This window comes from Pempheris klunzingeri, chromosome 8 (assembly GCF_042242105.1).
Source record: "Pempheris klunzingeri isolate RE-2024b chromosome 8, fPemKlu1.hap1, whole genome shotgun sequence".
Lineage (NCBI taxonomy): Eukaryota > Metazoa > Chordata > Actinopteri > Acropomatiformes > Pempheridae > Pempheris > Pempheris klunzingeri.
Window position 1 is genome coordinate 14,094,214 of NC_092019.1, and position 27,259 is coordinate 14,121,472.

The 27,259-nt window shown below is 41.6% G+C and overlaps 1 protein-coding gene across 2 annotated transcripts; it reads right to left on the bottom strand.

Annotated features, from left to right (window-relative positions):
• Positions 1 to 1,673: 1,673 nt before the first annotated feature.
• Positions 1,674 to 25,684, bottom strand: hdac9b (histone deacetylase 9b). Of its 2 annotated transcripts, none has more exons than XM_070835644.1 (11): positions 25,423 to 25,684; positions 17,807 to 18,048; positions 17,269 to 17,437; positions 14,585 to 14,708; positions 14,347 to 14,468; positions 9,164 to 9,295; positions 8,700 to 8,815; positions 7,080 to 7,202; positions 6,308 to 6,485; positions 5,938 to 6,152; positions 1,674 to 3,650 (listed from the first exon to the last, which is right to left on the bottom strand). In XM_070835644.1, the coding sequence occupies exons 1-11, from the start codon at positions 25,529 to 25,531 to the stop codon at positions 3,318 to 3,320; spliced, it is 1,863 nt and encodes a 620-aa protein (XP_070691745.1). In that variant the 5' UTR covers positions 25,532 to 25,684; the 3' UTR covers positions 1,674 to 3,317. The 2 variants fall into 2 exon arrangements, with proteins under 2 accessions (XP_070691745.1, XP_070691746.1); XM_070835645.1 differs by lacking the exon at positions 25,423 to 25,684 and adding an exon at positions 25,138 to 25,193.
• Between the last annotated feature and the right edge of the window lie 1,575 nt (positions 25,685 to 27,259).

Consider the following 27,259-nt stretch of genomic DNA (forward strand, 5'->3'; position numbering starts at 1 on the left):
AATGTGGATCGTGATGAACTCTTACTGATGTCCTGATTAGCTAAATTCAACCAGTCGAGGGGTCTGCAGTCTCAGTGCTCAGGACTCAGAGGTCTGCTGAATCTTTCCTTTTTTTCCTCTACACTTTGCAGTTGTCAGACACAGGTAATTACAATCAGTTTGGAACCCTTGTGTAGATCAGATGGCTACAGTACAATAAACAGCAGAGGTGCACCATGTTTGGCAATGGAACAATAGTTGCAGGAAGACTGAAAACCTGATTAGTTTTGAAAAAGGGCCAAGTTGTTAAACTCACTTAGAATTGGATTTATTTCATTTACATGGACCTAGTTTTTTCCTCAACAATGGGTCTAGTTCATGTGGTATGAAGATTTGAATATACAGTATATAAGCCCTGAGTTTTATGTTTTGTCAGCAAAGCACCGCTTTGAGTGCATTTCATTCTCTCTGTGCTACAAAACACTGAGACATTATTTCATGATTTGAACTTTAGAGTGTCACAATGTTTTGTCGCTTGTCCTCGTGCACTAGAAATGAAGGCATTTGTGTTGACGCCTTAACATTTTAGACTTTGCAGAGATTTTGTTACCATCACCTGTCACACCTTCTTGCACGTGTATGCACACTGCATCCAAATGCCAAATTTTATTACACTGTAGGTGATAAAAATTCAGGCCTCACTTAGAGTCAAATCCATTTAGAGGAAATAGGTAGGCTGGTGTCGTCCTTACATCCTTGCACCTTTAAAAATGCTTGTTTGCTTTTACAACTGGCTCTGTGGCCAGCTGGGGAGGGGAGGCGCAGATGGATTTTGGGCTCCGTTATTTTTTCTACCTTTGCAACAGCTCATTTAAAATCACAAGGGCCTGAAGCCCAAGACAGATGGCATCTACTTAAGAAAGAGTCAGCGTCTAATTTAACTCAAATACTTCCTAATGTGAAGTAACTCTACACCTTTGTGAAAATACTTTAGTAGCTCTCGTGAAAGTTTCATGAAAGAGTGTGTCTGTTCAAAACAAAATGTATTGTTACACTTAATGTGCTATCTATCAACTACCTGAGCCAGAAAATGCAATATGGAGCAAGGAGCAGCGAACCTTTATCATAACACGATCACCATTGTCATTTGAAAGATGTTCTCAGAGTGGTGTTTTGCAGAGAGCAACATTAGACGATGAGTGAACTTTTCCAGTCTCATCATTGCGTGTATAGTATATCAGGCCAGTCCCATGAACTAAGCTTGCTGTGAAATTGCTTAAGCTTGGTTTGAAATGACCTGCACAAGTAATATATCACTCTCTCACAGCTCACCTTATCTTGACTGCTCTAATACTGCCACAAGAAGCCTTGCTTGCTCACATCAAAGAAATGTTTTGAAAGCCTCTTAAGCTCCCTTTAAAGGGCTACAAAGATCACCAGAAAATAAAGAGCTGGGTTATAGGACCCAGTGTGGGAAAAGCAAGCTTGGCTAATGATTTAGGCGGTCCATATGAGCTGATGATGTCAAAATGATTAAGAATGTAATTTGTGAATCGAAATATAAAACAGACAGTTTTGAAATGTTTTAGAAGGACCTAATGGAGTATAGTGAGTATAGTGTGTATTGCTGTCTTTCCAATGCATGCATAAGGAGATAGACTCACGTATGAATAATCCGCAAAATGCAACAAATGTCAGAAGTAAATGAACTTTATTTTAAAAAAGAAAGGTTTATCACACAAGGCAAAAAAGAGAAGAAATGCAAACTGCTATGAACAGACCACAGGATCTCCACCCCCCTGCTGGCAGCAAAGGGGTTCTCGTTACAACCAAATCAAAGGAGCAAGACAACAAGACTCACATTGTTCTGATTGTGTTTACTTACACTAAAAACATTAAAACCGGACAATCTGAATGTACAGTATAAGACAGACAGTTTTGATTTTCACGTGAATCCAAATACAGAACCTCATACTAGCATTTTTTTACATTTAGTCGACGGTACAAATGAAACAGGAAGGTTCACGGCTATGCAATACATTTGATTGATCACTTTAAGACAGACTATACATGTCGCAATGGGCACTTTGAGGGGAAAACAGGCTCAAAAAAAAGGAGAAGTAGAAGCAAGGTCCCATCCAGGGTTTTTTATTGAAGTAACATCAAACCTGCATGTTGAGGTAAGCGTGCCACTAGGGAATACGAAGGAAGCGATTCCCTTTAAAAGGGACTCCCTTAACCATATCCCCACTGACTTTGTAATTCGCCTTGACAGTAAATCAATTCTCAAGCCTGGCCCCTTGGACTCCTCCAACCCTAGGTCCTCCTCTCTCAACATTCCTGCACACATGAATCAAGTCCTGGCTTCTAGAAGGCATTTCCTGCCCGGCCCTCTCTCTCTTTCTTTCTGTCTGACTCCTCTGCTGAAAGCTGGGCAGAAACCCGCCGAGCTTTGATTTGGACCCAGAGGGAGAGAGGGAGGAGAGCTCGGCTTAACACAGGGCCCTGGCTCTGGGACTGCTCCGAGAGGGAGACATAGAGACTCGGGGTGTGTTGGTAGATGCCTGCACACCCAAGCAGGGATTTAGTGCTTTATCCTTCAAATTGCAATATGAGCAGCGGACCATATTCCAATGGCAATATCACTCCTAGCGCAAAAGTCTGCCTTAAGGCAGCGTCCTCTGTTAGGATTTAAGTATACATTCTCTCTAAGACAGATGTTCGTTATTATTTCAGTTCTGAGACCACTTAATATCAAACATCATCACAGATCTGTGGAGTATGTAGTGTTTTAAATTCTACAACACACTGTGAGGACTTAATGATAAATTCTCAAAGCTGAAGTGGGTAGAAGAGCATTCAAATATTTTATGGCAAAAATGTACACTATGGGAACATAAGTTGGCTCTTCAAAGCTGTACACCTGTTTAACCTTCCCTCTAGAAATCATCTTTGATGCTAGATCCACAGTATATGTACATACAACTTTTTGTCAGTTGAGCGGACTCGAGACGATCAAAGCAGCTCTTAAAAAGAACGGTCTAAATTGTCTTCATATTATATACACAAAAGTGAAACATACATATTTTACAGAGATCACTACACAGAGAAAACAAACAAAGAGTCTTAGAGTGTGGGGACGAGCGAGGCTGCAGCTGAGTGAAACGGGGTCGTATGTCATGAAGGGGAGAGCCGGCCTACTGTGCAATGGCTGCTGTGAGTGTATGTGTGTGTGCGTGTGTGTGTGCGTGTAAACTGCAAGGATGTAGATGCACATGTTTCTAGAGACTTGTTTATCTGCGAATGTTGCAAGTGTGTGATCTCATCCTCTTCCCCTCTCATATCATGGCTCTTATCACCAGCCTTCCTTTGACCTGGTGAAGATAGGTGCTCTGCTCAGACTCCAAGCTCTGATTGGTCAGGGCCTCATCCTCACTATCAATCGGCTCCTCTTTGACCTTGATGACCCCGTAGTGAGCGTCGGGGAGCTCACCGCTCGAGCCGCTGCTGCTGCTACTGCTCAGCGTGTGTTTCCGGATGACTCCTCCAGGGGGCAGCCTGTCCTCCTGCATGCTCTCTGTCAGCTCTCTGTGCTGCTCCTCCTGCTCTTCCTCAGATTCCTGCAGGTGTGCATTGGGCTGACGTAACTGCTCGATGGACTTGGACAGCAGCTGCAAAACACATTGGCTCCACATTAATGATCATATCCTACAGCCAAGGATCTTTAACCATCAAACTTTTGTCAGAGCAAAAGCAAAAATAATACACATTTTAAGTATATACCACATAAACAACAATAATAAAGTACAAGTGCATCCAAAGAGTAGCTATTTGAAAATACTCAGCTATTTATTAACTGTCATTATTAACATATCGTATTTTGCCATCTAATCAAATCAGTCATATAAAACCCTTAACAGTCTCTGTGACTACCTATACAACCCACAAATGTGTCATATCCAAAGTTTTCTTACTACACTGGAATAAAAACCAAAAACTCTGAGACTTGGAAAACAAACTGACATATTTATTATGCAATAAGAGCATTAAATGCCACATTTGTGCTGACAGCTGCTAACAACCACCTGCATCTACATGTAATAAAGCTACTGTAACTTTAATAATGTGACAAAGGCAAATATCAAACTGATTAAGTTCTGGCTAGTGACGTCGGTGAGTTAAATTTTTAGAGGGTTTAGGAAGCAGATTATGTGAGTTAATAAAATTCACGGCGACTGCCCCACATAAGTGGATTAGTGTCACTCACTACTCAGACTGTATAGTCTTGGTAAATAATGTGTTTTCTGCTGTAAATTGTGATAATTTTGTATATACAGTGTAACCAAGGTGCACAATGTAGGAAACATGTAACTGAATAGGCTGACAGTGACACAGACAATGACAAGAGAGCATATGACACTCAGCTGAATTAAACTCAGCTAAGTCCACTCTAAAGTCACCAAATCATGAGCATGTTATATAACAATCTAACCCTGGGCATTGTACATTCAGTTCTTCACCAGATGTACGTGTGTTTTATCTTACATCCATCAAAAACCTTTTAATCACTCACAGTATTAATTCTCCACTCTGACTGACAGAAAAAGAGGCATGTGAGAGGAACTCTATGCACAGAAATGTTAAGTTAATTCAGAGCCACTGTAATGGTGCCATGATTTGATTACTCTGCCACAAGAGGGCTCCAAGAGCAGGGCTCAGAAGTGCCTAACCCAGCTGGTAACCAACAACATTACTGTCCACAGAATGTGGGCCTTATATAAATATCTCATCGGTTAGTCGGCAAGTATTAGCCTCCTTAGCCTGGTATTAGTAAACACTGTTCATACCTCTTCCTAAAATCTCTAAGCTCATGTAAATTTCCATTAGCTCCCCCTACTGTTGCAAGCACTGAGGGATGTTTAAAAAAAAAACGTAGACAAGCCTCTGCTAGGAAATTAATTAGGGCAATGTTTCGGAGATCCGTCTCAATAAACACAGAGGGCTCATCCCTGATTAGTGGCCATTTATAACCTCCACTTAAGGAGGCTTTACTTGCGATCCCATTGGCCTGAGTGATCAGAGTAGGGCCTGGTCACATGTTTCCAAACAAGATGTCTCACTGATTCCAAAGCTCTTTTCAAATCAAAATCAATTTCATAGAGTACTTTTCAATAATTATAGCTGATATTAAAACTAATTTCAGCTGCCTGGCAGTGACACGTGGTAGTTTTTTTTAGTGTTACAGAGGAATTCAAACAGAAACTGTTTCTTACAGTTACAGTTATACATCCATACACATCCATGTAAAACTCAGTACGTGCTTGTGGTGCTTTGTGCTTTTTACTACTTCTAGGTAAGAGTTGCTCTATAGTTCCCATGGCTCTTTCAGGGCCCAGCGTTGGGACACATCAGTATGTGAGCTCATACAATGCTGCCTTTCACAGTGTCTGCCACCTCATACACGTCCCTCACCAGAATAATTACACTCTGTGTATAGCGAGGTCACCTCGGCCAGCTAACAGAAACACAAATATTGCCACAGAGGAACAAAATGTATTCTGGGCACTTTTTCCTTCATTTGAACTTAGCTGAATTGAATTTCACAGCGTTAGCATGTGAACAGCACTGATGCCTTAAGCTATGATAACAGAATTAGTGCAGGGGAAGCATTTCTTCCCCATTTGAAGTCAGGCAGAAGTTCTTTGCTTCGCAGAAATAACACCAGGATTCCTGGGAAGAACAGACAACAGCCCGGGTCTGTAAACCTGAGCTACCACAGATGCTTTTACAAAAGGCTAAAAATAGATCAGCATTTGTGTGCTTAAAATGATTAAATCAGACTCCCTGCAGTAAAATAAGACCTCACGAGACCTAAAAAGGAATAGAGAATGCTACGAAAAGCAATCTGAAAGTCAAAATCCTCCCCTGTGTTTTGAATATTGATGAATGGCACAATACCTTATTTATATGGACCTGCTGCTGGTACTGTTTCTGTTTCTCCAGGAAGTGCTGGTGTTGCTGCTGGATGACAAGTTGGGCCAGTGTGTTCTGAGGCAACGGAGCAGACTGGGTCCTGTTCAAGGGCCGATGTTTTGGTAGTTTAGGGCGACTGCTGGAGGGGCGATCCTTCATGGCCAGAGGGGACTGAGGGTGGGATGACATGGAGCCTTGGCCTTGACAAAAAAATCAAAAACTAGTATTAGTTTTTTTCCTAAAGTCACGTTGTAAATTACTTTAATTTAAAGTATACCAACATCTAGTGCAATGCAAAGTAAGGCAACAGAATGTAATGCAATGTAATGGCTAACATCAAATAACACAATCTTACCAGAGGAGAGCATCTTCTGCTGCCTCATCTGCTCCTTCTGGAGGAGGTGCTGGAGGAGGGCCTGGTGACTGGGGCTCACTTTAGACTCAAGGCCCGTCTGGAGGGGCACGGGGCCCAGCAGGTGACCAGGCAGCCCATGCTTGATTTCTGTTGATCTGTCCTTCAATCCCATGGCAGCCTGACAGAGGAGAGTAATAGTTATCATTTAATTCACAATATGCACGAGGATTGGTGCCCATTTACATTCACGTGTAGGAAAACAGTTAATTTTAACATGCCAAATTCAACAATACCAACAGTTTTTTTTTGTGAATGAAAACGATTCCTGAAGTTACAAATCAGTGATTAAGCAATGTTGAAATCAGAAACTATCAATGGTTAGAAGTCACTGCAGCTGATGAACAGGCCTCTGAGGAATGTGCCAGAGAGCTAAAAGATGATAAATCATGTGCTGTGTTATCAGGAGTTGCACTTGAGTGGACTTGGCCTTTTTAAAAGCTGTGATAAATGAGGTAATAGGGGAAGATAACAACATGCCTGACACAAGACACTGCAGAACAATATTTATCTAAGGGCGATAAAATCATTTGGGGCCACAGGTCAGTGACCTGTGGTCGTACAGAGAATCCAGACAGCCACCGACAGCTTTTTCAACTTGTAGACTGAGGAGAAAAACTTGCCACCACTAAACTGGCGTGTTGAGCAAGATTTTTATTTCATGTAAAGCACACAGGTTATCTAAGAATATCTGCAAAGTAAAGTTTGTACTCACACTAATGGGTGAGGATGCAGTTGAAAGTCCCAAGGAGATGTTGGGTAAGGAGGGAGACGTGTATAAGCTCAGCATCGACACAGAGCCCTCAGGTCGGAATAATCTCGGCTGTGAAGGCCATCTCTACATCAGACACACAGGATGGAGCAAAGACAGGGAGATTTAGGAGCAGGCGACAGATTTAGAAATCCCACTACGGACAATTTCAAAAGACAACATGAGCAGTGACATAAACCTTAATGCACTATGACAAACGACGGCCCTCGTGGCTGCAAGTGGAAAGGTATGAGTTTTTATGATAGATAAGATAGAAAGAAGTGGCAGGATTTTGCCGCCCACCACTTCCTTCAAAGAATGGCAGCAGTGGGGATGAAACACTATTATAAAACATTGAAATGCTCTAAATCTACCACTCCACCCTCAGTTCTTCAGTCCCCAATCGGCCTGCTGCCTGTTCTTACTCCCCGGTCCCCACCCTCAGGCTACTTTCTCAAAGAACATCAGCACTGGGGCATACTTCCTGTACCCAGCAGAGCAGTGGACCAGCATGTGGTTTTGGAACAACCATGTTTATCCTTCCAACCCCTACCAGTACTCAGTGACCTGTATGTGGATATCCGGCCCATATTTGACCCGAGGGACCCGTTCCCTCTGAAAAAGGATACCTAATGTAACGGAGCACAAACACGCCGTGCTTTTGCAACAGGCATGAGGTCTCCAGCCAGCCCCACAGTCCACCAATGACTTTCATGAGAGACTCAGCTCGGGCTGATACAATAGCAATCCTGTGTGTTTATGTTGTTAGCATGTGGATGTCTTTGGCTACCAGTGCCTGGGATATCAATTAAACTCCACAGTTCGTCCGTCTCCCTAAACCCCAACCTTCAGCCCACTGTCAGGGCGTCTCTCCCCTGTCTGTGTCGCTGGAGGTCCCTGGGAGAGTAAACAGCGACGGTTAAGGAAAACACAGCTGTTCTGTTAAGATTGTTCAGAGATGTGTCATATCTGCCACCCTCTTTAATGGTCTGCTTTGTGAGCTTGGTCCAAGGGGAGCTCTGGTCAGTAACTCAGCCATGAATCTATTGGGAAACGCCTCAGAACAACTCAGAACAGGAATGCCGCCAGGCCAATGACAGAAACACAATGACAAGCCAACACCAACCTTACAGCCAAACTAAAGATGTTTTTTGTTAGGGTTTTTCAGCAAAACATAAAACTGATCATACAGCACATCTGGAACAAAAATGTTGGCTAGAAAAATGGCAGCATTTTAATTTTTACTGTTATTTTTGCAATGTGTGTGTGTTCAGAATTTCAACACTGATAGAGTCCATTCATTTCCCCGCAAAACGTGTCATCTTTACGTAAGCAAAGTTGGGGTAGTCAGACATCTTGGTCAAGCTGTGCCTTGTTAATGTTAGTGTGGGGAGCCATTTGCACTTGAGTGCAACAGACAGAGGACAACTGTCTGACTTTATAGCTGCAAGCAACAGGGCAGACAGGCATTTAATGCCCTGACAAAATTATAATTTTGATATTTAGATGATTTGTATGCAGAGTAACAATAGTGTGACGTTTGCTTCATTTTTTGGCAAGTCAATAGATGATTTATAAACATACCTCAGTTTTTGTGGTAGTAGGCAGAGAGGAGGGTCCATTTTCAGCCCCCAAGGCACTGGAGGCCCCTATGGGAGAGCTGGGGCCGGAGCCAGGGGCACTGTTAGTGGGCGTAGAGTCTACGAAACATCAAGGAGTTAGACACAGTATGCATGCTCACACTCTCCACACAACACACATACACAGAGGCTTGGCATAACAGCTGCAGCCTCACAACAGTTTAATGTGTACGGTCATGGCTGCCTGATTACAATGGTCTTTCTGACATGAAAGTGCAATGACCATCATATGCTACTGCATTGCAAAATGGCTGATTATTATGCAACTCTGTGATATTAACACTTCGAGACACATTTACACTGTTTTGAGAGGAATGTTGTGAACACCAGATGATAGGATCTGGACACTTCCCACATGTTGTAGCAGCAAAAATTAAAATCTAACACACAGCCAACAATATTACATACCCATTAATTCCAGAGCCCTCTTCTTGTAAGGAGTCATGATGTTTCCATCTCTTCTCTTTAGCATTGGGCTGCTCCTCCTTTCTGCTACCTTCTGCTTCAGTCTAGATCGTACCTTCAGGTTGGGCTCAGAGGCTAAAAAATAAGAAACAGATATTTTTTCTGTAAGTCTCAATTCACACTATTAACAGTAAAAAAAGCCCCATCACATGGAGATGAAATATACGATCGCGTGAGTGTACTGTGACGTTTTTATAAGTGAAGAGAATTTTTTACACAGCCTGAGTGGAATGAACAAAGACAAAGAGTAACATCATAAAATAAGAGGAGACCAAAAGAGAAATAAAGAGACTATAACTCAGTTAAAAAAATATGCAATGTTGTCGTGCTTCAACGTATAACAATTTCAGTTTCAGGGAAATTCAGAACAGGTTTCAGATAAATTAAATGAGTCAGGATTGGGCCCATTTCCACCTCATCTGGACTAAATTAGGTTGAGCAACACACAGGCTCTAAGTGAAATAGTCCGCTACCTGCCGCCCTGGTGACCACAGTCTGATACAGTAGCAACAGTTAAACTAACACAAAAACATGGCAGATGTTTCAGGCTCTCCCCACGCCCCCTCCTCCTAATGCAAAACAGAGATACCCAAACATACACACACACACACACACACATACACAGTTTGGCCCGAACTGATCTTCCAAATCCAGTTGTTGATAGAAAAGCTGACTTAATATCATTTACAATACATTTATTGCTTTCATGCATTTCATCTGGTGCGAATGATGGATTTAAGGGCGTCGGTCAAAAAGTGGCTTTTAGTTTCACTATCCATTATTCAACCATTTTAAAACCTGCATTTAACCAGGATAGGTTTACTGAGCATGGATGAAACGCCCTACTACACACTAACACTGTAACTCACAACTGATGATTTCCATCTATGAAGTACCAAAACAAAAAGCAGGGAGTATAGTCATTGCACAATAAAGTCTTCTCTCTGACCGATGTTATTATGCCTATACCATTATTTTTTAGGGACAAGCACAAAAGTGTAACCGCTTAACCTAACCAGGTCAAGAGGCTCAGCAGGGGTAAGGTAATGTGCAATACAGAGATCATTTGTTCTTCATTTCGCCTCTATTTTGGAAATACAGTCAGATAACTGAAAATGCATTTTTAGATGTAAATCCTGTAAAATACCTGTAGATGAGGCTTTAAGGAAATAATATTACTGACTGGTGAGCCTCTTTCCAAATGAATAGTCATGTTAGAATGAAAAAACAGAAAGGACATTCAAAACATCAATGATATGACCTTAATGGCAGTGACATGTAAAGCCCTGTCTACTTCTGATAACATTACACAATGGTGACAATGACTAATTGGTAAAGTAGTCTGGAAAAGGTGTGTGTGGCACAGATGTGACAATTGAGATATTAAATAAAGCAAAAAATTGGAACATTCAGGGTTGAATCCAGGCGAGGAAATAATTTTGAATAATGTAAGCATCAGTTATGTAAATGCAAGTAAATGCTTTTGTGTCTGACTGTTGAGTCGTGCTCCTGTCTTGCTACAGTGACAGTGACTCACTTAGTCAACACATCTCATGTAGACTTCCCATCAGCCCTTTGGACGTGGAATCCCAGAGCTTGCCTTACACACTCAAATAAACAAACAGAATAGATAAGCTGGTCTTTTGACTGAAAGCCAGAGCACAAAGCTGTGTTGAAGTTATGTAAACCTTCTGTTACACAATAGCCAACCTGTTTCAATTATTTAGTTCCAATCAATAATTAAATAGGTCTTTTGCGATGTGTACAACATACAGCTATACATATTGAAGCGGGGCTATGATGTGGGAACACTGCAGGGAGGAGGAGAGGGAGCGGTGATGGGGGCACAGCTAGAAGAGTGGGCCAGATGCTACTATTTCTGGCTTTTGTCAAAAGCAGCAAAACCCTCTTCCCTAATACGTGGCACAGACCTCTAATCCTGTGGGTGTGAGGTAGAATGAAAGAGAGCGAGGGAGGAAGAAAGGAGGCAGGAGAGATAAATGAAGAGAAAACGCTGTTGGGAGTCGTATGAATCTGCTTCACGCCCTGCTGCCTTGATTGCTTTCTATTTTTACACACTGCTGCCACCAAGCTATGCATCCCAATTGGTCGCCACGGGAACGCAAGACAGCAGCACAGGAACAAACACTTTCTCACTAGTCTCCATGGAAAAAATGCCCTGGTGTACGGTGCAACAGGAGGCAATGATGGCAGCGGCAAAGCACATACACTGAACACCTGGGTCACTTCTTGCTCCAGCTTCTCAGTAAATGAAAACATACAGTAATGGCTGCAATATACTGCAGTCATAAATCAATCACATTATTACATCTGAAAGTGGTGCTGCAGGGCTAGTGGCTTTGCAAGTGAATGTGTTATGCTATCTCCACTCAATCAGAATTTTAACTGTGCTGTCACTGTGAGTGCCTGTGTCCATTAGGGTCCAGACCTGGACAGATGGCTGTGTGGAAAGCTGAGGTGTGTGTTCTGTACATAAGGAGGTCTGCTATGCAATTTGCCTGACATTCTGGTTTAAAGTGATGAAATGGATGAATTAATGCTCATTGGTTTCTGTTCCTTTAATAATAACTTTTCAACCAGAGGTAAACCTACAGTCCCTCAAAATTTAGATATTCTATGTCGCAAGATTTGCAAGTTACAGTCTTTCATTCATTTTCCTATTAACAAAATAATGTAAGATAATATTCTTGACACTGGGAGTTTCCATGTAAATTTAACTTGCTTGGACTTCATAGTTTTATCTTTGTGGGATTATTTTTTGAAAATCTTTCCTGCACCTGCTGAATGCACACATTTAGTAAGTGGGTCATGACCAGAGAGGGTGTTGCACTTCTTACTGCTAAGCTGCAACTATTCTTACCACAGACTATCGCGTGCCCTCGGTCCAGTCTATTCTAGTCCCTGGAAGTGAAACAAAGAGGATGTATACCAAGTAAACAAGTTAATCACGTGAAATTCTTTAAACCACTGAACTCTGAATTAAAGCCAAGGGCATCACAGCTATTTTGTCTTTTCAAGGACCTGACAGTAGAAATCAAGGCACAGACTTTTGCAGTATATTTACAGGACTTCAGGTCTGTCTCTGCATATTATGTTTGTATTTGCATTTTTGACCGTGAAGTGCAAATATAATGTCTATACCTCGATATATATATATATATAATATTGTGTTTAAAGTGGATTGAAGCTACAATTTAAGCTGGTTTGTCTGAGAGGTTTTCAAAAACACATAATGAAGAGTTTACTTACTGGTTGGTTCTTATTTTCAGGATAAAAAAAAAGAAATTCTGTAGAATTTACTTCATAGTTTCCCGTCTTAAAAGAGACTTATTGAAAACCAAGCCACCAAATGTTACACAATATATACTATACGCACATCATAAACCTCATTGTGAACCTCAACCAGTAAAAGACGTCGCTCAGCCCTCTGGCCAAACGAGGCGGTGGGGAGTCTAACCCCACAGCATTCGAGTCATCTCCACTTTGTTTTGAGAGAGCTATCTTTGCTTAAACAAACAGTCCTGTCAAGGTTCATCCAGCCTGTGCCCGTCTTAACTCGGCAACACCTGCCAATCAGCTATCAGTGACAGCCAGTGGCCCAGGGAACAACACTACCTTTGTGTGTCCCCCACGGGTGCCAAGCTCTCATAGGGCTTTAATGAAGACAGACAGGAAGTGAGGGAGGAAGGCCTGAGCAGGAAATGACCACATATAGATTCGGGAGTCAAAAGAGCACAAAATAGTTTCATCAGTGCGAGAGAGTCAGGCACAGGAATGGAGAGATGATTTAACCATGAATTAAAGGGTGAAAATGTCATGTTTAAACAGCAGAGACTAAAATCTGATAAGCTCAGTTATTTGTTTAAAACCTGCCTTTTTGTATTCACAGTGTAAGGCAGACAATGCTACCACAAACAGTCTCTCAGTTATTTTAGAAAACTGTCTGAAACTGGTTATTACACTTGTGAGGCAACTCTAAAGGTCTAAAGGCACGACCCACAGAGGTAAATATATATTTACAAGATTTATTTTTCTGTTCTGATAATGCTATGATTCAAACAGATTACAATAAATAAACGCCCTCAAAGCTTTCATGTACCTTTCTAATATTTATTCTTGCCTTGCAGTGGCTTTATTTTACAAGTCAAAATTGCCTGATGTCCAAATTGTGTATACATACAACATGACAGGCCTGTAGTTAAATAACTCAACAACTATAATTGTTTTCCAAAGTAATTAAAAGAGACAGAGAGAGGAAAAGAACATAATGTAATTTGGTTACCTCATTGCCAAATTATGAAGTTTTCAGCTTGGTGAGCAGTTGTGCTCGTGCAAACCAAGAGGCAGAAATTATTCCTATTTACACAGAAATCCCCAAAGGGTTCCTCAAACTTTAAACCAACAAACCTGAGCTGCTTTTGGTGGGAACCTGTGTCTTTTCAAAATAGTTTTTAAAGCCAATAACTCAGGAGAAATTAATCCGCTTTAATTCTCCCATTTACCACTAAACAGTTCAAAGAGGCCTTGGAACTTGGTTTATTATTATAACAAAGGGACAAATGTGGTTCCTTTTAAATAACGGCACGCTAATTTCAGTGCAAACAGTAATTAAAATTTAAACTTGTGAAGTGAAAACGTACAATTAAACTGGGTTGTTCAGCAGTTGTTCTTTAGTATAATCCAAACAGGAATAAGGAAGGTTTAAGTTACTTTTCTGGCATGCGTCACCTCTTATGAAAGTTTTGTGTTGAGCCCTGGAGGGATGAGGAGGGGGGGCTCGGTCATAATGAGCCTAACTGATGTTATTAGCAGGTCATCAGCAGCCCCAGGAAATACTCAGTGGGTATACCAACCTCTTGACTGACAAAGACACACTCACTGTATTAACAAATAAATGTAGTAAATGGAAAATTACAAATATAACATCTTAACACTCACTGAAATAATTGTTAATGGCTGCGTCTGTCCAGATTTATGTATGCATGTATGTATGTGTATTTGCATTTTTATGTCTGTGATCTGTGTGTGTGTGTGTGTGTGTGTGTGTGTGTGTGTGTGTGTGTGTGTGTGTGTGTGTGTGTGTGTGTGTGTGCAAATTAGCTAACCTGTCTTCCTCAAGGGGAAGTCGTCCTTGCTCTCTATGGGTGATGGCAGAGTATAGTGGCAGTTGGGGGAAGTGCCACCCAGAGGTGGAGAGCTTTGGTCCAGTGATGTGTGGTGAGAGGACCTGATCACACAAAAACATGTGAAATTTAAAACAGGGATGAAGTTTCCATGCGATTTAGATACAGCATCTGTATTTTTATCACACTCCCTCGTGCTACAACAACAGGAAATACTTACGTGTGCCAGAGTTTTGGGTGGTTGATGAAAGAATGATTGGCTCCATTGATGGTGGGGTCCTTTGCTGATTTGCTTAACAGAAACTCTTGGAGTTTCTGCTTCACCTCGGTACTGGCCACTGCACCTGTGAGACCAAAAGACGGAACCAACGGGATTGGGGTTACCCTAGGGCTATCGCTCATGCTACATGATTGCCGACATGTCACAAATCAAGCTTCAACCTTACTGTAACTTGCAGGTTTCCTCATCTGCTTTCCTACGTCACATAAAGCCTTCTAATTCTCTTGAAATGCACAAATTCCATCTTTATTTCTTCAGATTGAGTTTACAATATCTTCCAGAGCAGCTACAACCTATGTAGGAAGATCTCCCCCTAGTGGTCTGAGAGCAATATATTGGTTTCAAGCTGCTAAAGTGATTCTGCAGAGAGATGTTCTCTCCCTTTGGAGGGTTATAGTTGCAGGGCACAGTTTCAAATTACCTGACCTGACAAAGTCATAAATCTTGTCTATTAATAACTATAAGGTAAAAACAGAAATGAAATACTATATCTGAAGCTATTTTCGTTGTGCTATTGAAATAAATTTCTTTTTAATGTTAAGCTTGAATGTCACTGGCCAGCCTTATGTCATAAGTTGCATGTACTGGTTAAGTCATCATTATCGTCATTATGTTTTGGGATATTTCTCTATACGATGACTGAAGTCATGTTAAACTTTGTAATTTGCCTTGTTCCCAGGCATTCTCCAGGAGAGTTAGATCTAACCCTGAGAAAACTTGTCTCCCAATAGCCAGAGGCTTGAAATCAGAAACGTTTGGTGCTTATGAACTACAGTTACATTATCCCATGTGGTGAAAACAGCATAGTATGGATGAATTTTTACCCTTAATGGGTTTTATTGCCAAATATGATCTAACTCAAAGTGCCATTAGTCCTGCTATATACAAGGAGGTGGTCTCAAATGATTCCTTCATCATTTTCTTCACTTACTTACAGGACTTGCAGATAGATTTTGTTTATATACACATCGTTTTAGATATCTGCATTCGCTGTCACCCCAGAACAATAGAACAACATTTTAGCTCAATTGGATATCTCAAAACCATAGCAAATACAATTCAATATGTCTGCATGACTTAATGCTGCTAGGGGTAAGGTTGTTTTTAATTTAGGTGGATCGATGCTTTAACACTTTAATTGTGTTGTTTTGATATATGAGCGGTGTGGTTAGTTTTATCAAATAAATTAATGTGGACACCAGGATGAGCAGTTATTAGTGTTCAACAGCTAATAATCCATTTCAAATCTTGAATAATCCATTTCAAGGGAAAGTCCGCCGCTCTTTATGTGGATGTCAACTGAAATAATAAATACCTCAATGCGTACTATATTGAGCAAGAAAGTTCTCCTGCTGCAAATCTGTTGCTCTTCCAGCACCATTATTTGTCATAGTTGGTGACCAGGAAGAACTACTGGCTATTCAGGCTTGGATTTCTACTCTGGGTAGCCAGGGGCCAGGGCTTTAGATGTTGCTCCAAAACAATACTTGCTCTACTTATACTGAAAACTAGCTATGCAACGAGGATACATTTTACAGTGTTTTGGCTGATTCAGATATTCAAGCCAGAGGAAATGTGGCGGCGAGAGGCCGAGGCTATGGTAGCATTAGCTGTGCAAGGGGATATGGCTGGCAAGTGACCATCCAGAACCTGAGCTGCAGAGAGCAAACAGCGACTGGTGGTGCCTTTGCTCAAACTGCCAACCAACAGAAACTGAAACAGTCTTGTAAACATGTGCCTCCAAGCACAGCAGTGAGAGAGACGTCCAGATGATGGCAGGACTTCTCTTTCAACGGCGATGCTTCGGACCAAAGTGACATATGTTGGATGTTTCAATGTTTATTTAGTGTTTGCTTATGGTCAGTAGCCAGCTTATTACATGGCCTTACGAGCCTTTAGCTCTGTATGCTAAGCTAAGTGAAACTGTTATCTGTGTTGATGCCTATGTCTAGCTTGGGTTTGCCTTTGTTGTCTATGCTGGGTTTTCCATTAGCCATACAAACAGCCTGTTCTGATTTTGAAGAAGTTTGCAACGTAATGCATCCTGGTACATGTATTAGAAGCGAACTTTCCCTTTAACATTAGACCAAAGCAGTCATGGCTGGCAAGATGGTAAATAAGTACACCAATTAAACACCTCTTTTAAAATAAAAAATATATATATACATATACATATATATATATATATATACACACACACACACACACACACACACACACATATATATACATACATATACATATATATATACACACACACACACACACACATATATATATATATATTTCTATATATATATATATATATAATTTTATGGGTAAATTATGACTAACATGCCTACAAAGGCTACAGTGACTTGAAGGCTAAGAAAGGATGATACAGAAACTGTAAATGAACCAATGCGAATATGGTAAGTAAGTGGAGCATTCAGCTAAAGTAAAGCATTTCTATCCAGCTGTTATATGCATATTTTGCTTAGGTCCCACTCTAAGATAATGGATTTTTAAAAATGATTGAAAAGGGTGAAGGTTACGATTTGGGGCCCCATGCTTGCTATTGCCTGGTGCCCTCCAAATCACTAATTCCACCCCTGATGGCGACGATGACGGTGTTGAGTTCTTACTCTCTCGGGAGCGCTCCTTGCCCCTGAGGATCAGGCAGGAAACATGCTGCTCCCGCCGATGCCTCTCTTGCTCCTTCTCCTGCTGGTTCTGCTGCTGCTGCTGCTCCAGACGACGCTCCTTCTCTGCAAGTTCCTGCTGCTGCTTCATGGCCTGGAGCTCCTGCTGGAGCTGAGGAAACACGCAGGCCTCAAGTCAGCATGTAGAGAGCACACTGATGAATATATTTTTAAAACAACAGTGAGTTATGTGAACTTCTGCAGTTTCTATTTTGCTGTGATGGACTATTCTGTACTTGTCTGTAAAAACAAAACTCACGCTGTTCTGTAATGTATTGCCCAACACCCTGCCTTCCTGTGCTGAGTTGTCTCTTCTTTTCTGCACTCTGTAATATTGTCCAAGGCTATAATGTTTTCTACTGATCTGCACTATGCCATGCTGTGTTGTGTTCTGCTATTTTGTACACAGTGGCGCTGTGTGCCGTGCCACTGTGTACTCTGCTGTGCTGTCCTCCATGCAACTGTTCAGTGCAATGCTGACCTTGAGGTGCTCCTGGAGCTGAGCCTGGTGCTGACGGGTCAACTTCTCATGCTGCTTCTGGAACTCGCTGATTAGTAGCTGCTTCTGGATCTGCTGCTGCTTCTGAATGAGAAGAAGCTCCTGCTGCAGCTGCCTCTCCCACAGTCCCGGGTCTGAGCCTGGCCCTAGCATCCTCAGATCTGTGCGCAGGTCCAACGGAGATAAGGGATCCACAGTCAACGGCACGTCTGGCTTAATGTCCACTGTGGCCCACAGAGGGGAGAGCAGAGAGAAAAAGAAAAATAAGTTGGTCAGCACCTTTACCTGTATCAATTCGCATCATTCAACCAGAGGTGGCTGTGTATGCTATATCTGTGCTGCAGAACAAAACATGCTGTCCAGAGTTAAGGAGCACAGGAAAATTAGAGTTCTAAAAATGAGGCATAGAGTTTTAAAAATGAAAAAAAGAGGGAAGAAAAAGAAGGGTCTAAAATGAGGAGCAGCTTTCTCCCCTGGTCCTCAGAAACCTGCAATTATGATAGTTTCTATAAACAAACATGGGATCACATCCTCCAGCACAGAGTCTATTGGGAGCAGCTGTATAACAGACTCAATGGACATTTGGCACAAAATGTTGAAGTCATTTAAAGTATTTACATAAATCCTATCTTCCTACTGCGTCATAAATAAATAAAGGGAGTCTATCTCCCTGTCTCTACCAGAACATCATGCTGATATCCCTTCTTAACATCAATGATTTAAGGCAAAGTAGTTTGTGAGCCTGGAACCTGCATATGTTTGTGAATTCATGTTCCTGTGATCTTTCCATCTCCGTTCTGCGGTAAGACCTGCCTTTGTCTTGACAACTACCACCATTATAAGTAATTGCCAGATACAAAGCAAGAGGGCATCCCTTTGGTCTCCATGCTCTATATATAGGTTGTTCTACAGAGAAAATCGATTGCCAGTTAAGAACATACAAGACAGGGATACTTCATCTCTCTATTCCACAGAGGATGATTAGCGATCGTACAATATTTTTCTTTATCATTTTTACCCTTCTGTTTCATCCACACTACTGTATCTAAATGAAGCCTTGCTACAGAGGCTGTTTTTCTACATAATTACATTTGTGAACTGATTTTAGATATCAAGAAAAAGGTATTTAGGCCTATATTTGATCAGTGATAAAATACAAATGTCAAAATGTTGGAAAAAAATTACATGTTAGTTATGCTGATCATGATGTGACATTCAAGGAAGGGTACACATTGTCCAGACTGTATAATGTCTCCTCCATTTCGAGACTAGAGAAATATTTAAACCTACTTAAAATTCCAGTGGCTGGAGGGAGATTTATTGAGTGCATTCATTGCCATAATCTTCTCAAGGGTCACATTTGAGGGAACAAATGCAAGCAATGTTACTGCCACCTGTTATTTGGAAGCATGAGAGAAAACTAACACAATTTATATGTTCACATAAATAATCTGGTGTTGGTCCTGTCGTGCATTTATGCTCATAAACTATTTAAAATGTCAATAAAAAGGAGTTTAAACCTGCCAAAAAAAAAGCAGTGTCAGTCTACAGTAGCCATCAATTAGGAAGCAGTGCCCGCCTGATCACTGATGCTGTGAAGCTCACTGGCGCCCATTTGTTTCGTCATGTAGCCTGTTTTTCATTGCCACCATTCCATGTGTATGCGGCGGCGATGATTATAAATAGAAACATAAAAGCAAGTGGCGCAATCCTGGTCTGTGACAACCCCCACACCCTAGTATCCACCACCCTAACTTGCCGCTGCCATGGCAACGCTGGCGACGTAATTATGTCTCCCCATCCTGCAGATATCGAGTCTCACTGCATGTCATCTCCTGCCTACAGTGGCAATGTGACATGTTGACTATTATATCTGCCTTTCAGCTCTTATATAAGAAAGGAGTCCCCAGCAGAGAGAGACAGAGAGAAAGCGCTACAAAATCCTCCAACACACACACATGCACGCACACGCGCCCGCACACACACACACACACACACACACACACAGTAAAGATTCCGTAGCTAAGTGATAACTTGTCTTAAAACATGTTCAAAGACTGAAGACAGCTAGAGGGGACTCCCGTGCTGTAATTTTTCTCTCTGTGTTCTAAAAACAGCTCCAATCAAATGACAGAGGAGGGCAGCGGCTCGGCAGGCGCAGAGAACAGACACCTGTAGAACAGACCCTTCTCTGCTGACAGGGAATATTAATCTTAGCTTGTGAGTACTTGCAAAGGACTCTTTTGTAGCGGGCTCTGTTCCAGAGGCAGCCGTGAACCTGTGAACCGTTGAAGGGCTCAGAGAGTCAGACAGCCTTAGTGCTACTTTTGCCTAATGGACCTAAATATAGCAACAACAAAAAAAACACCTGCTGCCTGGGAGAATTCACCACTGAGATATCTAATTAATCTCATATTTCATTCTGTACCCTTACTGTGACTGGCATTAAGGATCTCCACTTTGATCAGCACATCAAGCTGAGCCTCCATCAGAAAATCTCAGACAGTGGTTTAACAGGATGGGAAGTGGGTGGAGGAGGGGGAGGAGGGGGAGGACGGGGAGGAGGGGGAGTTGGAGTGTGAAAGCTTAGGCCACCTTTGATAACGAAGGCTGTATGAAATGGCCCTTGAGGAAACCACAACAGCCTCATGTGCCTGTTCTGCTCTTGTCCACTGTGTCGGCAAGAATAACACTGGATGGGATGACAATGTTGAGGGAACATAATAAGGTTCTGAAGGTAGGTAGGCATTGTTCAAGCTCTGCTGAAGCCTCTACATAATGTCTAATTTACAAGTGTCATCCCTAGGAATCTCCGAGCTGATTGACACAGAATAAAGCCAAAATGTCGCTCTGTCTATGTATTTTACTCAACCACAGAATACATTAGACCTACATATCTCCTGCCACAAATTTACAGTTAATACATTTATGTCAAATGCACCCTGAAACTACCTCAACTGAAATCTGCTTTTTCTGTATTACAAAAATACTCCTTAGGCAGCAGAGAATATACGGAACCACCAGTAACTAGGGCTAAATATAAAAGCCTTTCTGAGCAGGGTCTTAATATAGACAATGTGCGAAAGACTGTCACAGTTGCGAGGCCGCCTGCTCAATTTAACAGGCGCAAAAATAAAAGCGCAGTGTTGCATTTATGTAACTTTTGGGTCACTTTTGAAATGATCACTCACAAAGAAGAGCCTGCCACTTCTGGTTCAGTAGCCCTGCAGTGCCATTGGGCGATCATGACCCTTCATATGAATTATTTTTTGTCGGCTGAAAGCGTGGTGCCTCCTGATTGGCGGAAAGTGCACAGAAGTGTCTCTAGGCACTGGTAAACAAGAGATTTATGAATGACAGGTCCCAAATTTGTTTTTAGCACAAGGGAGCGACAAGCACCCTGCCCCATGCCCAAATTCCTCCCTGTGGAGGGCCTGCCAAGGGGGGATAGGGTGACTCATGGCCTGTGACCACACTCCCACTGCAGTGTCGCACCGCCAGTGTCCCCAAAGTGTTTATTTCTATAACCGATCTGCCTCTCATTAGCCTTGGTGGTGGTTAGAGTGACAATCACAGCCTTAATTTGAGATGTTGGATGGCTGTCTTTTTTTTGCCTCAGGCCACATTAGCAGGCTTCCCACCCCGGAGAGAGGATAGACGCACATCACCAGTGACATTACTATTACATGTGAGGAGTCTAAAATACATAGATACATGTAATAAAACGTCATAAGCGTAAGTCATTATGCAGGCTCATGTTATCAGTCATGTTTACCAGTTTTAAAGAGCACCTTGAAGGTAAATATAAATGGTCCAGCTACTCTTACACTTTAACCTGTTAGTTTGCACCAAGAGGCACCTTTTAGTGTCACTGAATAAGGCTAATATTCAGATTTTATCAAAAAAGAAAAATGCTGTAATACACATATTGTTTTTAGAGTCGATAAGTAAGTGTTGACAAACAAATTAACAGTTTGTGGAGTTTTTTGTATGCAAATAGAACTCATGCTTATATTCAGTGCTACTCACCTAACAACTGTACCACATGCTTTTCCCTCCTCATTAAATATTTGTAAAAATGATTTGGTATGGATTTAAAATTTGTAAATGTTTACTAGCTGGCAGTCTTCTTCTCCCCTTGTCTTTGTTGGCTCATTGCAGCATAGTTTGGTGTAGATCAGAGGAGTAGTGTGACACCACTGATCGAGGTACGTGTGCACTAGCATGTGATAAACAAAACGGGGGATCAACACATAGAAAAATAGCTCCATGGAGCTACTAGAGGTCAAAAACTCCAATTGTTAACAATTATCAACATACAGGCAGGATGTATTGCATACATACTTTAAAAGTTTTTTTCACAGCTTTCACAGTATGTTCATCTGAATTATTTAATTGATGCCAATATTGTTGTTGCAGTTTTGCAATAGTTAGCTTTGCAAGAAGCATAAGATCAGCAATTCAAATATAAATTCTAAGAAGCATATACTTAAAACTGATTTACCTTATTGGTTTCACTTTCAAAATCTCTTGCCGCAATAAACAGTATAAAAACGTATGTAAATACTATGTTACAAATGGTTACAAGTTATAAGCACTGTAGTTATTCTGACCATCAATCTTCATTTTCATATATTTTATTAATGAAATACCAGTTTTAGCAATATACTTAATGGCACACTCTGTTTACACAAAAACATGTTGTATGTTGCATGCAGTTGGTGAGCACAAGAAATGGTTGCTGATCTAAATTCCCTGTCTGACAGTATAAATAGAACCAGAGATACAGAAGATGTTTGAAGGCAAAAATAAGCTGATGCTTGGGACTGCAATGTGGCGCTGGATCTCTCATTAAGTGCCTTGTTATTTTGAGCAGCTGGCATGTCTAAAGGAAGAAACAGGTCTTTATTTTTAAGACTCAGGCTCGTCCTTGCAGCTGAGCCAGGGCTGCGGCTTGCCGGCTATCTGCTAACAAAGAGAACTGAGCTGAACCACCACGGGTCTTCTCACTGAGGGGAGCCAAGAGTCCAGTCGTCTCCTGTCCTGCCATCATGCCAAACTGTCTCGCAAAACAACAACACACCAAATGACTTACACTAAATTTCTATCCAAGCAAATGACTTTTTTTTTTTACCATTATCCTATCCTCTGGCACCAGATCCTGTTCAATCATCAGTCATCAATAAAATTCCTAATAAATCAATCACAAAGAATCAATTGCCTGTGAGCCACAGCAAACCCTCCAACCAGAGGAAAAGCAGCTCTTAGTATCACTGATAAAACACAAGCCATAAACTGTGCTTTTCTACAACATGCTCGTTAAGAAAAGCTGAAAAAAATATGCATTGCTACACATTATGTATTTTCAGTTCAGCTTTTTGTGTGATTTAAAATCATTGGTTACTTCATTCTTGTAATGAGGAACTTTTAAGCAATACTGACACTACTGACAATACTCATATTCATTTGTGTTATTCTACACAGTCTCCATAGCAGTGAGCATTTTCAATAAACACTGCGAGGCAACCTGAATGGATACAGGACACAGACAAGAGGACTTGAAAGGTGCACCATTGTTATTGTCTGAAAGGTCTCTGTTGAAAGGGAGCATGATATTTTACATAATACTTTGCACTTAGGGGGACAACTAATTAGTTTTCCCTTGTTGGAGAGCCCATCTGAGAACCCTTTTTGACAGAACTTTGATGTTGCTGACACTAATCAAAATAAAAATGGGATTATGCCATTTGTTTTCATGTTCCTTTTGAAATGTAACAGCAGAGATGTAGAGCATCATAGAAAATGTCAAGAAGTTTGCTATAGAGTTCAAACAATTCACAAATAACCTATTTAGCTGACACAAGGATCACTTCACCAATAATATTTCCAACAATAGATTAACATCCTATTAACATTAATACACAGCACATAAAAAACACACTCTCAGCACTTCCCCCTTAAAGAGAATGTGGCTGCTCTACCAAAAGCACTTACATGACATCCAGTAAACTCATACAAAGTCATCCTGGAGTAGCATTTTTAGACAGATAATGTTAGTCACTCTCAAGTGATTTACTATAAAGTGGAAAGAATAAATTAAACGGGCAAATGACAGAATTCTCTATAAATATCTGTTCCTAACCACTGTTATATCAGGAGCATGCCGAGATGGAATGATAACGCACAGACGCCTAATCTTAGCAGGCTAATGCCATAAGCTGAAAATAACTCACCTAAGAATAGCTGACCCACAGAATAAGCAAGGAGCCCAAATTCAGGCGCTCGGTATATCTGTTGTTTGGCTCACAGGCCGCTAAGGCAGAGGAAGAAAGCTGTGCTCCTGCAGCCTGATAGTCAAATAACCTGCTTTATTGACGGAGATGGAATGTGTCATCACACTGTCATCCTCCTGTCTTAATCTTAAATCTCCTCACGTTTAGCCCACTGCCTCTGGTTGCTTTCAGTCACCCATTTTGGTTGCCTGAAGTCAGACTTAGGGCACTTCTTTGCTTTGTTTTTTGACTTATCTATAACACACAAATAAAAAGTTGATAGTTGAGTTGGCAGTTCATGTGAAAAAAACATTAAATGCACATTAGTTTAAATCACTCAACATCATGTTATCCCTTCTTGCTTTTGGCTAATTGTGGATAATGTTGTGACAACTCAAAGGTCATAATATATTTTTCAGTAAATTAAGCACTCACATGACTCATCCGCACTTTCTCATTACACATGCTTCTCAGCAACCCACATGACAACGTTTTCACAGAGCACAATGCTTCAACTCTGGACTAGTCTCCAGAGACAATTTTCACATTTTATCAATAGAAACATGCAGAAAAAAAAAAAAAGATCAAAGCTAATAAGGTGTGAGTCATCTTGAGTCAATACAGTGAACGTTACTCATACTGATGTCAGCCGTGTGCTCTATGTGAATTCAATTCTCAGGTCAAAAATAGAACAGTCAGTGTCGGTGGTAAATATCCTGAGAGAAACCTTTCAGTTGTCCCCTCAGTATTTCTGTCACAGTTTTTCCTGTTCGCCCGAAAAGTGCACGCTGACATGGAAGCTCGCAAAACACAACATCCCTTTCATGTTCACAGTGACTCATTTCAGGCAAGCAGAGCATGGGAATAGTGTTAAAACATTTCCTCATTTCAGTAGAGAAGCAACACACTATGCATGTTAAATATATTAGGATAAAAAGCACTTTTTAACTCACTACAAGACATCCTAACACAGATTAAAGGAACACTCTCACCGAGGAAGACATATCATCGAGCAGCGTTTACCATCACAAGAGCAAATACCTTGATTCAGGAAGAAGTGCCTGATCCTACCACGTTGCTGTGCTGAGAAGCTTTGAGTTCTCTTTTCACACGGAATGAGGGACAGGCTGAGCGCGAAGAGTTGAGAGTACGTGAGAGAGGGAGAGAGGGACAGAGCGAATGTGTGCGCGAGAGGCACAGAGGATAGCGGAGAAGTAGCAGCAGATTCAGAGATAGAGGAAAGACGGAGGTTGGAATGCAAAGGGGGGGGAAGGGGAAAAACTGAGATTCCTCAACAGGAGTAGAAACCCCCAGCTGTGTGATCACCTGAGTTGTTCACGTTGTGCATCTTGCTCTGGTTGAGGAGCTGCTGGTGTCCAACGCGCCCTTCTGTTGTGGAGAAACTTGACTCGCCCTCGTAAATCGTCTGCAGCATACTCCACTCAGCGCTCAGGTCTCATTGCAAGCCTTGCGTTTCCTGTCACCAAGAGCCACCCCTTAGCCACTCAGGGGAGAGACCGCGACAACAGGCAACTCTCTCCCTTCCTCTGCCTCCTCCTCGGATAAACCGCTCTCACTCTAGAGCAATAACACAAACTGCACTCTCTCTCTGCGGGGCTGCCACTCTCCCGGCGCCCTGCTTCAATCTGATCCAAACACTAACACAGTTTTAAGAAAGGATGACAAGTCCAGCTTTTTTTTCTTATCTGCCTCTCCTCCTATTTCTCTCCAATCTGTGTCTTTTTCTCTCCTCAGCAAAGTGTCTGTACAGAGACAGAGAAAAATGCGAGGCTGAGTTGCTAGGAAAGCCGTTTGCTGTGCACTGAGCACCTCGCTGAGGCAGTAATGCAAGCCAGGGAGGGAGCGAGCTTCATTTGCATGTGAATCAACAACTGCGTGGCCCACAGGTGACAGAAATAGAACAATGGCCAGCCCTGGCTAAAAATAGGTCAGGCGAGGCGCGGGGATTGGAGCAGCATTGATGCGTTTAAAAATACCACACCAAACACAGCTGTCTTCTTCAGCTCCTGCCAGAAGGCATGTCTCCTGACTCCCTCTCTGCAGATGGAGGCTTGATTCCTCTCTCTCGCTCTCTTTTCTGATTTGTTGAACCAGCCTCTCTCACTCACTCTATTTATGTCTTCATTTTGTTCTCTCAGGTAAATGGGTGGAATGATCTGTTTCTGCCTTCATGTACTAAAAGAGGCACATGTGGAGTTTACCTCTGTGCATATGTGTTATGTCAAAAGGTTATATAAAATGGCTCCTTGTGTTTTATGTAATACACAAAACATAAAAAATAGTGGTTTTAGACATTTTTGGCAAATAGTACAAGAAAACTATGATGATATGTTTCTACAAACGCAACCAAACACAAATGCATTTAGGTAAAAATCATGTGCGACAAAAACCGAACGAGATGTATTAAGTCAAGCGAGACACTAAATGAACACTGTGTTCATTTAAGACTCAGAGTGCAACCTCACTGCATTAGCTCAGTGTATGTGTAGGGTTCAGTGTGTATCCAGGGCAGTACTGCTACTCAGGAAGCATGCTTTCAGCTAGCCAAGGAAGCCAACTGTAAGATGTCATAACAGCTTGATCGCAATTACATAAACTTCTCATACTGTGTCAAGAACACCTCTGCAGGATTTCACATCCCATTTCCTTGAAACACTCTTGATACTTTATAATGGGGGGGGATTTGGAAAACACAAACAAAGCACTACAGTGTACATATACACCTCAAGAACTTGCAAACTGAATTTTGAGCACCAAGCAGGACTTTTTCAATTAATATTACATTCCGAACTGACCAAGATTCAAGTTAATATAATCTGACTCCAGCCCATAAAAGTCAAGTCAAATGTTCTATCTGACCACTGATGCAGGGCTGGGTTTGTGGCCAAGCAGCCTGTGCCTTTAAATTTTTCATCTTCCTTCATAATTTGACCTGTCCCCCAGCCAGGGGCGTGGAGCCAGCGCGGCTATTTTTAGGTCCTGAGCTCTGACGACTCGGCTACAGACACACAGAGAAGGAGTTTTACTGTGTTGTTTCAGCTGGACAAACATTTAACCCCTCAATCCTTTTATCATAGCACAACCGAGGAGCCAAGCAGGAAATACACAGCTTGCAGGCTCACCCCAGACACAAAACAACTAC

What these genes read in the sequence shown, in the direction of transcription:
- hdac9b (XM_070835644.1), bottom strand. Translation starts at nt 25,531, where the DNA reads ATGCTGCAGACGATTTACGAGGGCGAGTCAAGTTTCTCCACAACAGAA. An exon ending in AGCTCCAGGAGCACCTCAAG is followed by an intron (nt 17,438 to 17,806) that starts GTCAGCATTGCA and finishes GTGTTTCCTCAG; the next exon opens with CTCCAGCAGGAGCTCCAGGC. An exon ending in CTTCCCCTTGAGGAAGACAG is followed by an intron (nt 9,296 to 14,346) that starts GTTAGCTAATTT and finishes CTTATTTTTTAG; the next exon opens with CCTCTGAGCCCAACCTGAAG.